This window comes from Cinclus cinclus, chromosome 8, assembly GCF_963662255.1.
Source record: "Cinclus cinclus chromosome 8, bCinCin1.1, whole genome shotgun sequence".
NCBI classification, from domain to species: Eukaryota; Metazoa; Chordata; class Aves; order Passeriformes; family Cinclidae; genus Cinclus; species Cinclus cinclus.
Window position 1 is genome coordinate 9834784 of NC_085053.1, and position 12121 is coordinate 9846904.

A 12121-nucleotide genomic window follows, 5' to 3' on the forward strand; every position below is an offset into this window, starting at 1 on the left:
CAGTAGTAGGAAAATCCTAAAGCTGGCACCACCCCCTGAGAGAGCTGTAGAAGGATAGATTCTGCATCAGTTTAGAGCCACAGTGTTTAAATCAAGTTAAACTGAACAGGATAGCTGCAGGAAGGTGTTTTCCACAATTCTGATTACACACAGATGAGTAAAGGCCATGATCTCCACAGCTCATCACACCTACCCTCTGAGAGTTTGGAAGTCGATGATCAATGGAATTACTGGCGTCCTGCAAAACTTTGGAGGTGGTGCCATTTTTGTACTTTTTGCCTTTTAGCCGATTTACAAAATGAAGTTTTGCTGAGGTTTTTGCAACCAGTGGTTTCTGTTTAGCAAGAATCTCACTGTTCCAGTTTGGAACCTAAGAAAACAAGAGTCAGGAAATAAAGCCTTCTGATTTTATTTACCAGTACCGTTACCTCTTATGAGCTGCTGCTTTTCCTCCCCAAAATGAGGCAGCTTTACACTGTTTTGTTCTTGCAGGCACAAGGATGTGGTTATGAGGCCTGAGCTACTGTATACTGGTCAGTCTGAGAATTGAACTGTGCTGTAACACCTCATGGATTTAAAAAAAGGTCAGACAATGGTTTTAATTAAACACCGAAATTGTCCTTGCTGACTGCAGTGCAGGAAAGGCAGTTAATATTAAGTGCTGAACTGCAGGCACAGCTGGCATTTCCCACCTGGCACTTTAAAATTGGAAAGAAAAACACAGTAAAAACCCAGCCCATATTACAAAGTGTTAGAGCAAAATAAACCCTTATACAAATGCAGCTACTCAAGCAGCCGTCCCTCAAGTTTTGATGTACACAAACTTCCTAATAAAGACTGAAAAGAAAGAGGGAGACAAATGCACAAGAACAGGAATAAATCTGTTTTCACTAAATAACAGAATGATAACTATCAACCTGAGAGATTTTCCCTAAAAACTTCCTCTAAAATAAACAGAATTATCCACAGCTGACAGACTCATGTAAATGAATAAAAACAACTCAGTTTTCTTCCTGATTCAGCACCAGAAATCACACAAATCTTCCAGCAACACTTCTTACCCAGTGGATTTCCTTTTTCAAGGTTTACTGAACACCAGCACACAGACTCTGACAAGATGCCACCCTGTACAATCAAACCCTGGTGCTCAGGTCAGGGATTGTTCTATGAATCAAAGATTCATGGAAGTCACTCTACTCACCAAATACCTTGAAAAAAGCCCTTTATAAGCTCTAAACTGCAACATAAATTAATGCCAAAAATCTACAGGACACATTCTAGTGCATTTAGGGCACAGACTCTTGGTATGTATTTTAAAAGTGCTCCCAGATAAATAAGATTCAGAGAGTAAGAAAACCCAGCTGACAGTGGCCAAAAGTTTACAAGGTTCTCTGCAGAGGCCTTGCCCTTGACTAAACACAAGAGTGTTTCTAAAGCAGTACCCAAAGAAGGTACTGAGCAACAGTGCTGACTTCAGCTGTACTGACTATACACATGCTTTGAGATTTTATTGATTAACATGACAGGCTTTTCCTCACTTCAAGAGACTGGAATTAGATAACCCAGTGTGGAGGGAAAAATACCAATTTCAGTCTGCCACTGGAGTCATTTACACAGAACTGCCAGCCCACTGTTGAAAAGCAGAATGTGAAGGAAATCTCTCACAGACTGACAAGGATTTTAGTCGGCAACTCCCTTTGCCAAGAAATTTCTGAGCTTGGGGGAAGTTGTTTGGCCTGTGACTCAGCTGTAACATTTCTGAAACAGCAACCTTACTCAAGATGGAGGTTGAAGTTTCTGATGGTTTGCAAGTTGGTCGAAATCTTAAAGTAAAAAAACACAGCATGTACTTTAAGTGCCTGTAAAATGACTGTAACCAAAGAAAAAATGTTCAGAAGACCTAAGCTAAAGCTCAGGAATTTTATTCTGCATTACATTCATGCTGCAACTTCAACCTATCTCTATAAAGAGCTGAAAGAATTCCTTTGATGCTCATTACAGAACCCCATTCTTTCTCACTCGTGAAGGAATAAAGCAAGCTTCCCATTACCTGTCACACTGTTACCTACATGACAAAAGTATTATTTGTTAGTATTGTTAGACCTGCTGTTATGGAGCTTCTGTGATCACCTAAATTATAAAGGGAGGCAAATGGCACATCAGCACACCCTCAGAAATGTTTCACTGCAATCTCAGCAGCAGAAGAAAAAGAAGCAAAGTACCAACCTTTTCTGGTGTTAATTTCATAAGTTCCATGTTTTCCATACTGTAACGGCGTCCTCTTGGTCTGCCACCTTCAAGAAAGAAATTAATCCTTTTATTATTACAGTTTACAGTGTCACTTGCAAAGCTGTGCCTGTGCTCATCTAAGGTCAAAGACACAGACACAATTAGAACACACAAAGAAACTAAGCAGTAACCTGTGACTCACAATGTATATCCACCAGAAAAGGAGGTGCTGAAGGGGTCCAATACTGCAAGAACCTTTTTTAGCTGCTGGGGAGAAAACCAAGCAAACTTGCATACTCAACCATGGTCAGTAAAGACTCAAGAGACTTTTTGAAGTTCTCTGTTGGGAAAGTACTGCAGAAAGAAGCACATACCATTCAAAGTGTTTTCCACCGTGTGGCTTTCTGCCATCATGGAGTTGTTTGTGCTGTAGCTTAATCCAAGAACCATTTGAAGATCTGAGAGATTAAGTCTGGCAGTGAGTTCTCCGCTTCTGTCTCCTACCTTCAAGCAAATAAAATAAGCAGTTGTAGTACCTTAACAAATACCTACATGTGTAAGTGTAAAGCAATCCTTGTTCCCCAGACTTCTGAGAGAAAAAGGCTGAAAGAGTTTTACTAGTTGAAGACTAAGAACATTATTTTAAAGAAGTAACAACTAACAGGTAACATAACAAAGCCAAAAATAATCTGCTAGGCTACTAAACTGGAGTCCGTGATGACATTGTGAGTGGTGCCATTGGAACTAAGCTCACTGCAGTGAGAGGGTGGCTGAAATAACATGGAATCAGCCATCTCTGGAATCATTCAAAATGCCATCACTCAAAATCAGAAGAATGAACACAACTCCATAAAACCTCTGTGAGTGAGAGCAAAAACCAATAGTGGGAGTATGAAAATCATACCTCTCTTGAAATCTCCAGGTGCCTTTCCGCAAAATGGATGGCTTGGTCATGATTTCCCAGAGCAGTATAAGCATTCCCTAAACTCCAGCATGCTCTTCCTTCCCCAATTCTGAAAACAACACATACTTGCAATTACACCTCTACCTGCTGAACACCAGATGTCAGGTTTTCACAGCACTGCCACAGTAATTTACTGGGCCAAAAAAAATGAAGGTAATAATCAGAGACCATTCTAACATCAACACATTAAATATTGTATTTAAAGGAGTGTGATCTGGTTATAAACAAATACGAACAAATTCAGATTAAATTTTTAATTTTGAAGCTCACAGCAAACAAGTTAGTCAGTTTTGTAAGCATGGAACATTGTATAACCTATTTTGCTTTTCCACACTTTGCATGCCTTCTTAGTCCTCTGTAATCTTACTGATTTAAGAAGATGTACTTTTAAATGTTGCAAAAAATTATGGTTGCACCCAACAGTATAAAAAAAGGCTTCAAAAACCAGGATTGTAATATAAACTTTACTTGCTGTTGTGTTATTCTCCTTCCCCCATCCCTTCCTATATTATTAACCTGTGGACAAGTAGAATGCAGATTCTTAGGAAAGTAGGGTGAATTTTTATAATGAACTCATGAAAGACAGATCTGCTTTTCTTTTCCTTAATTTACACAGACACGCTGACAGGAGATGATGTAGAAACAGTCATTCATCTCAGACTCAGTAGCTGAAATACCATTATGAGTAATTTTTGTTTTCCATATGAAAACCAAAGCCCAGCATTGAGGGAATTCACATTAATGCAGCTGTCACATGGGGAACAATGCCAGTAGAGTTGAAGGTAGCAGGATTTGCTCTTAGGGCTTACTTGTCATGTAGTTCCTGAGCAATCACAAGGTGTTTCAGATGATAATCAATTGCTTTCTCATAGTCCTGGAGCAGAGTGTAGGTGTTCCCCAGGCTGTAGCAGGCTTGTGCTTCCACAGCTCTGTCCTTCAGCTGCCGAGCCAGCTGCAGTGTCCTCCTACAAGAGAGGGTCAGTCACCTCTGAGACCTCAGAAACCACTGCAAGGAAAAGCTTTCAGAAGTGCACGTGCACAACTGAAAATCAGTTATACAACTTCAACAAATTAGGGCAGCAGGCTAGCAGATTATCAGCTAATACAGTACTATCTGGTAAACTTAAAATCTCACACTTGCAAAGTCTTCCCTCCACTGCAACCTACTTCCACCTGCTTTATTAGAGAGCAGGCTGATTCCTCAAACAGCATCTTTTAATTTACTGCTTCATTAATAATCTGTAGGCATTTCCCTGACAGGTTGCACTGTTTAATACCAGTCTTACAATACTTACTTTCCCATCAGCATGCGCAGGACAGGCCTATACTCACCAATCCAGCCCAGCCCTGCTGGGTGAAAATTTGAGTGCTCAGAGGGATCTACTCAGTACTGAGCCTTTTTTCCCTAAGAACTGTGTGCTCTGAAATCCCAGTCAGATGCTAGTAACACCTATACTGTGTATTTGCCAAGCTTTCTTTTCCCAGGTACAGCAGCAACTGCTTAGTAGTGCAGAGATCGAGACAAGTCTGGCTTGAAAATACAGACTAAAGATGCAAATTGATGTTGCATCCTCTCTCAGCTGGTGAGCACACCTGAGGCAGCCACATCTCAGGGCAGGAAAGGTACATCAATCCAGAACTCACTAAAAGCTGAGACAGTAATGCCTGCCTCTAGAATAATGGCAATAAATGCCTAGCTGTGGAAAGATGTCTGTTGACAGTACTGCAAATAATCTATTTAAAGTAGCAAGAGAGTTAAAAAATAAAAAGCATTAATGCTGCCCCTCCCTTAAAAGAACCAGAATACTTAAACAACAAAGGAAAAATTCCTTTGCTAACAAATGGAAGTTTTTCCAAGTATACGTTCAAGAGATGGCTGTTCCAGAGTGAGCTCCAGTATCAGGCACAACAGAACTAAACTGTACAAGAGGTATAAATTGTGTTTATCAGCAGTCACTCACCTGTAGTATTCAGCAGCAGTTTCAAATTCCCCCAGGAATATGTAGGCATTGCCAAGATTGCTGTATGCTCTTCTTTCTGCTGATCTATCACCAAATTCTTTTGCAATTAGGAGACGCTTCAAAATGTGAAATAACTGCATTAGTTACTCCACTTCACACTTCGTAACATACATTTACATGCAGAAATCCATGAAATAATTGCATTCTTTAGGTCAACAGTGCTTGGTAAGAACAGCCAAACTTGAAGTTTGTGCCATTAAGATTTAAAACCTGCATTAAAAAGCTTGCAACGAGATCCAACACAACACACGTACTAAAGGTCAGGAGCAACCTGATATTCTGCTAGAACAGAACTCATTACTAGCACGTTGTTGTACCTGTTCATGGGCTAAAACTGCACTCCTGAAGTTGCCCAGAAGATAGTGTGTGTTTCCCAGATTTCCAAAGGCACGCCCTTGTGCTGCTCTGTCACCCAGCTCAGTTACTATTGACAGGTTTTCCCTGTTTTGGGGAAAAGTGAGAAGAAGAAAAGTGACTTTTAAAAGGTTTGGGTTTTTTTTCCTCACAGTAATTTAAATAATAATTTTGAAATTTTTGCATAAAGGAAAAGGCAGAAGTATTCTATTTTGGCCTATTTTAACGGCCTTTAAATAACTATGAATCTGAGTAGGAAGTATTTCCTGTGAGATACCAAATTCCACTGCATTCTTACTGAAGCCAGTGTGCTCCCCTCTAGTTACACGCACAGGTATAACAAGGTTCTGCTGTCTCAGCCTGGTTTGAAGGGTTCTGCTGGTTTCTAACTAAGGGCTGTCAGGTACAGTGCAAGTGAGGCCATGACAAAAGCCAGTGCACTGTCCTGTTGAAAAGACAGAACTGACAGGTACTTCAGTTCTGCAGAGAAGCATTTCACAGTTTAGCTCATGGCACTGCAAATCTCCCACATTCTAATGAACTACATGATCATATCCTCACAGCCCACAACATTTAAAGCTACTACTTACTCATAATACTTTGCAGCTTTTTGCAAAGCATTTTTCACATCATCTGGAAGTTCCCCTGGATCATGAGTCCCAGCATTAGCTACATTTTTCCCTTTAGAGTGATATACATTTCCCAGATTATACAGTGCTCTTGCTTCTCCAACCTGAACCAGAAGTAAAAGAAGGCATTAAAATTTCATGCTTCAAAGTCTTCTGTCACAACTATTTGTACAATCCACAGATGGGAGAAAACAGTTCCTTAACTATTTGTCAACACACACTCTGCTCATTCTGAACATGTTATCACCTACCCAGTCATATCTCTCTATCCAACTGTTTTGCATCTACTTCTTTTGAAGAGCAAGATACATTCTTGAGGTCAATTACCATTAAAAATTAAATTAAAAACAAACAAAACTGCCACAAAATACGATAATATTTAACCTGGACCTATAGTCTTCCAGGTACAAAGAACTGTATTCCAACTAATGGATTCTTACTGCCTAGAAGAAATAACTGAATATTCACTATTTCCCTCAGAAAGGTGCACACTCCTTATCAGTACCACAGGGTTCAGGAATGCATTGTTAGCACTTTACATCCAGATTCCTGCATAATTCTTACCTTATCATTAAGTTCTCTGGAAATATCCAGATGTCTCTGACAGCAAACAATAGCTTCTTCAAAATTCCCAAGTACCTTTAAGGTGTTGCCCAGATTCCCACTAGCTTTAGCTTCACCCAGTAGATCTCCAATTGTCCTAAAATCGCAGAAATGAAGTACCCAGAAAAAAAGTGTATAATTTAAACCAAGCAGATGGTCAATGTATGGTAGAAAATTACAAGAATTTATGAAAAGAGACCACAACCATGTAAATGTATATGGGTTCATTTTAATCAGAAACACACTCAAACATTGGCCAATCTGTGGTTACAGGCATCTCATTCTGTCAGTGCTGTTTGGCCAACTGCTGGTATTCATGGTATTGATCGTCTGCCTTTTTTTTTTTTTTAAATTCACATCTTTTAGGCAGAGAATAGAGAGAAAATTCTTAAAAATTATTTAGAAAGACAGTCCTGGCATTAGAAAGAGAGGTTTAACTGCATTTGTGTTTTACTTGACCATTGAGTTGGAGAGTTGAAGTCTCCTTTTACTTAGCAAGACACTTAACAGTAAGGTTTAAGAATTAGAGTCCCCTCTGCAGCTCAAGGTACTACTTCATTTGTAGATTTTAAATGAGACTAAGGCAAGAGACTGCCACTGAACCACTCAGACTGTCCTACCTGGGGGATAACACAACAAAACAAATGCCCCAAGGCCACTGCACAGGAGCAAGGTAAGGCAGGGGAAAGAACAGATTTATGCCTTAATTGAGGTTAAGTGCATTATATGCCTGTGTCTTTTACTGGATCTGTACAAATCAGTAAAAGTCAGATACATAAAAAGCATATGTAAGGGATAGGGTTTTAGATTTCACAGTATTACACTGAGTTTTACACAGAGTTCTGTCTAGTAAAGGAGAGCAGCTTAACAATAGGGAGAACTAGAAACACTGAGTTTTTGAAACACTAAAGGGTAAAGAACGGGTGGATTTAAAGCGGCCATTTAATTATCCAGAAACCTGGTGAGGCCTCAGTCAGTTCTAGGATTATGGTGCTAGACCAAGTATTAGCTGCCAGGTTAGAGGGCACCCAAGTGACCTGCCAGGCCCCCCAGCCCTCCGCCACCACCGCTCATGTTCACTCATTAGCCAGTATTAATAGCAGGGTTTGGCAGGACAGTGAACAGCCAGCTGCTCCTATCCACCCGAAGGAGATGACACGGAGAATGATTACCTTGCAAGAGTCAGATCGTGGTGATGGTATTCCAAGGCCTTTGCATATTCATGCAGGTAGAAATAGGCATTGCCCAGCTGGCTGTAAATAGCACTCAGGGTTCGTAAATCCTCAGTTCCGACCTGAACAGCTGCTTCAAAGAAAGACACTCCAGCACGGCAATCTCCTGCCTTGCACAGGCGCTCGCCTTCCAGAGCCAGCTCCAGGCATGAAGCCTCCATCCTGCACGGTGACAAAAAAGGCCAGCAGTCACTCCAAATGCCACTGTCCCAGGTCCAGCACCACACCACAACCAATGAGTTTTGCCTTAGAGTATTACAGAAACTAAGGCTGAAATGGAAATTACAACTTTGATGGGGATGAGCAAAATAACATTTGAAAAAACAGCTACAATTTCTTATTTTTTTCAGCCTCAGAGAGGAAACCAAACACTGCTTTGTCCATAGGCAGCACCCAAAGGGTTCAAAAACGGTTTTCACCATCTAGATAATTTCAAAAAAATACCTAGAAAGCCAGCTGTTACTGACAAATACTGATACTGACAAATGAAAGCACTTCAAATTTTTAGGGTGATGCCATAGTAACCTGCAAAATGATTCACAAGAAAAAATGAAATGAGAATATTCTGTGTATCAAAGACTGACTAATTTTTCCCAAGTTGCCTCCTATGTAATTCAATACTCCTTGGTACTTAATTTCTTATACTAGCAGTGCTGTGAAAATTCTCAGTGTAAGCAAAAATATCTAGATTCAATTAATGACAAAATACATGTCAATTCAATTCAAGTTACTTCACTGAAGCACCATTATTCCAGAACCCACTGGAATATTTTTTATTATTATGAAAAAGTAACTGTGTAATTATACAGGTACAAAAAACTGCAGTCATGAATGAATTTGTACAATATTACATTTTGAACAGGAACAAAGAAGCTGATAGAAAATTATAGTGGCAAGAACCATTCACGTGCATTTTTGCCCCTGTCAGTTCAGGAGTACCAAACATAACATTTCAGTAAGTAATAATTTTATCCAAACATTTCCTGCTTTCCAGTTCTGAGATGCAAGGGAGACAGGGGAGAGGAAGATGAGAAAGACAACAGCTCCAGGTCTCGATCTTGAAGCAGTACAGTTTGCCAGCTTTTTCGGATACATGCATTTTAAAAAGCTTGCAAAAATGTCAGCTTTTTCATTTTTTAAGATTTCTTTAAAATTAAAATCCAGTAAGAGACACTCTGTAATTGTTGAAAAGGTATGTGCTAATACTGTTGAAAAAGTGGACAGTCAGATGCTGGCTTTTGCATTAGTAATTTTAGTGGAAACACCAGACAACACCAGTATTGACTTGACATAGTGAAGAAGTTTTTAACATACCCACAGTATTTACATTTCTTTATTTTCTTAAACTGGAAAAAAAAATGGTTACACAAACTTCTACACAAATCTGAACAGGAAGGAAATACTTTTGAAAAATCTAATGACTTCCAAAAGACCTAGAAGAATTGGGATCACAAGTACAATGCAAAACACAAACTACTACCATACCTGCTGGTCTTCGACACGCCACAACTTAAGCACAGCGAGATGACCGACATGTTTAACTTCTGCAAGCAAAAGCACTGCCTGCTTGGTAGTTGCTAAAGATGCTGACAGCAGAAGATAACTCCAGCATGAAGTTCTTGCCAAGCCCAACTTCTCAGGTTGGATATCCATAACACATGCAGTATTTTTAGGTTTGGAAACTAACTCTTCTCAGAGAAGTGAAAGCATTCCTATTAGCTACAACACACCACCTGGCTCTCATGACATTGTGCGTGTGTGAAATGTAAGACAGAAGAAAGCAGAAATTATTAAGTACAATTAAGTACAAGGCAGAAATGATTACACTATCAGCAACTGAAGGTTTAAGACTTAAAACACTTCATTGGGTAATCTTAATCCTATCCAAAGAGGTTCTCTCCGGGCACCTCATGTTAACTGACATGTCCAATTAGAGTGACAGCCAGAAAATATGGTGCTTCTCAGTGCAAAGATTTGGACCATTACACACCCAGTCTGGATTTTTAGCTTGAATGGCTAAAAAGAGCGGAACTTTCAGCAAAAGGTGTGTGTGACATAACAGTGAAAATGCTACACTGGACTCTACTGTAAGTGAATTTATTCCATTTAAAAAAAAATTAAACTGTGATGCATCAGCCACATAATCAGTGAAGGCAGTTAAAAAATACCAAAGAGTGGTAATACCAAAGAGTGCTGCAGTATGGTAGTTCCCCTGAGAGACTGCATTCATCTAATTTCTACTACACCAAAAAATGCCAAATGCCAAGGCAGCATTATCATTTCATCAGGGAATTCGAAATACAATCATTTGACTTTGCAACCCTAGATTTAGTATAACTTACAAAAATGAACAATGTGGGATCTTTCATACAGAACACAACTAAGAAGCAAACAGCTTAGACTGATGAAAAACCGGCTGTTATTACAGAATGTTTAAATTCTGTAATAACAGAATTCTGTATTCTGAATTCTTTATCCTGTAATAAAGCCAGAAAATGGGAATTAATAATTGTTTGAGTAAAAAAAGAATGCAAAAATTACACAACTCTAGAGAAGTTGTGTTAACAGGTTGCTGGAATCCGTACAGCAAATTAAAGCTTTATTTCCATCTAGATCCATTCCTTCTGACCTACCATTTCAAAATCTAAATAAGCTATACCAATATAGAACAGAGAAAATTAAATATTTATTTCCACAGTTGCCTGCACTCAATTGTTAATATTTTATTCAGGTTATATAAGAGCTATGAAATCACTCGGTTATTTTTAAAAGTTTCCTTGGCTTTTCCATCGAGTACCAGAACTGGACTCAGAAGAGGTTTGGTTTTGGTTTGTATTTGTTTTTTCCTCCCCTCTTCTACTTAAAGGACTCTTATGCAAATGTATACTTCTGTTTTGTTGGGGTTTTTTTCAGGATTTACGTAGGTGTTCTCCACCTGTCACTACTAATGGTTAAATAGCACTTTGGCAGACTAGACAGGGCCAAGTTATCAATGTTTTAGGAAGTCATTAAATAGTTACAAGGAGAATATGACATTACTTTCTCTGTTCCCTGGGCTGAATTGAATTATTTACTCAACACCCCATGGCCAAACAAGAGATGCATTGAATCTGCAGAGAGGAGAAGAGAACAAGCCCCATTCATCTGTGCACTTCTAATGCAATTCTGCAGCTGCTGAACAGGACAACGCTCTCTCAGATATTACTTGGAAATGCTCACACAGGGCTTCATTTTGTTCTGCTGTCTATAGCTGCCTGGACCTGTTCTCTGAAAGGCTGGCTGCCATCTCCTGAATAATTTCTCATTTGTAAAACTACCTCATCTTTATCCGGCCCTCAAAGCTTTTCCTCCTGCCTGGCTCGCCAGGATTTTTTATTCTTTTTTCCCCACCCTTTTTCTTCTCTGGCCTTTTTCACATTCTATTTTAAACCTTTAATATTTCTAAGAATATAAACCCTAAGCATACTGCCTCCTTGTTTCTGTCTCCCTTCCTTCAACAGTTCTCATCTTACAATAAGGGCAAGAAAAGTGGCAAGAATTAAGGCAGTGGAAGAAGGCAGTAACACTCACTGATTATTACAATCTCTGAACAATTGAGTTCTACTCAGTTCAATTCCCACTAAGAGGACTTTTTGCTCCTGAGGGGGAACACAGGTGTCATCAATTTGCCATGAAACATTTTGGTACAAATAACACAATTAGAGACAACCCCCATGACATCTCTTTAGTTCAGATGCACAGCATCACTAATGTCACAGCATCCTGCAATAAAGCTGACATGCCATTCCTGACTCCTGCCCTTACTCTTGGCTTCTCCATGTGAGCAGAAACCTCCACGGTGACCACTGCAAACAGCTCCACCCCAGCCCCACTGCTTCCATCAAACTAATGATGGTGAGATTAGAAACAAACAACTCACACACAAAGAAACCACACTCCTGAATTCTGTGTTCTTTTGCTGCAGTCAAGATAAAAGCAGTTAGAACTTTTTGGTGTATGATTTTAGCAGGCCAAAAGAAGCAAGTTCTACAAATATTTACCCTACAGATCATTTATTTATACAAATCAAGTAACATTAGCATTTTTTTT

General features: G+C 39.4%; 1 protein-coding gene across 5 annotated transcripts in view; it reads right to left on the reverse strand.

Annotated features, from left to right (window-relative positions):
• The window catches only part of GPSM2 (G protein signaling modulator 2), a 39038-nt gene that overhangs the window by 3226 nt on the left and 23691 nt on the right, over nt 1–12121 (reverse strand). For 4 of the 5 annotated variants that reach the window (XM_062497828.1, XM_062497824.1, XM_062497826.1 and 1 more), the window contains exons 3-12: nt 7973–8194; nt 6762–6897; nt 6159–6301; nt 5532–5655; nt 5155–5270; nt 4003–4158; nt 3134–3242; nt 2604–2733; nt 2227–2294; nt 194–370 (exon numbers count right to left, since the gene is read on the reverse strand). In XM_062497828.1, coding sequence (XP_062353812.1) covers nt 194–370; nt 2227–2294; nt 2604–2733; nt 3134–3242; nt 4003–4158; nt 5155–5270; nt 5532–5655; nt 6159–6301; nt 6762–6897; nt 7973–8194 — 1381 coding nt within the window. The remainder of the gene's footprint in view (nt 1–193; nt 371–2226; nt 2295–2603; nt 2734–3133; nt 3243–4002; nt 4159–5154; nt 5271–5531; nt 5656–6158; nt 6302–6761; nt 6898–7972; nt 8195–12121) is intronic. The other variant, XM_062497829.1, reaches the window with a different exon arrangement.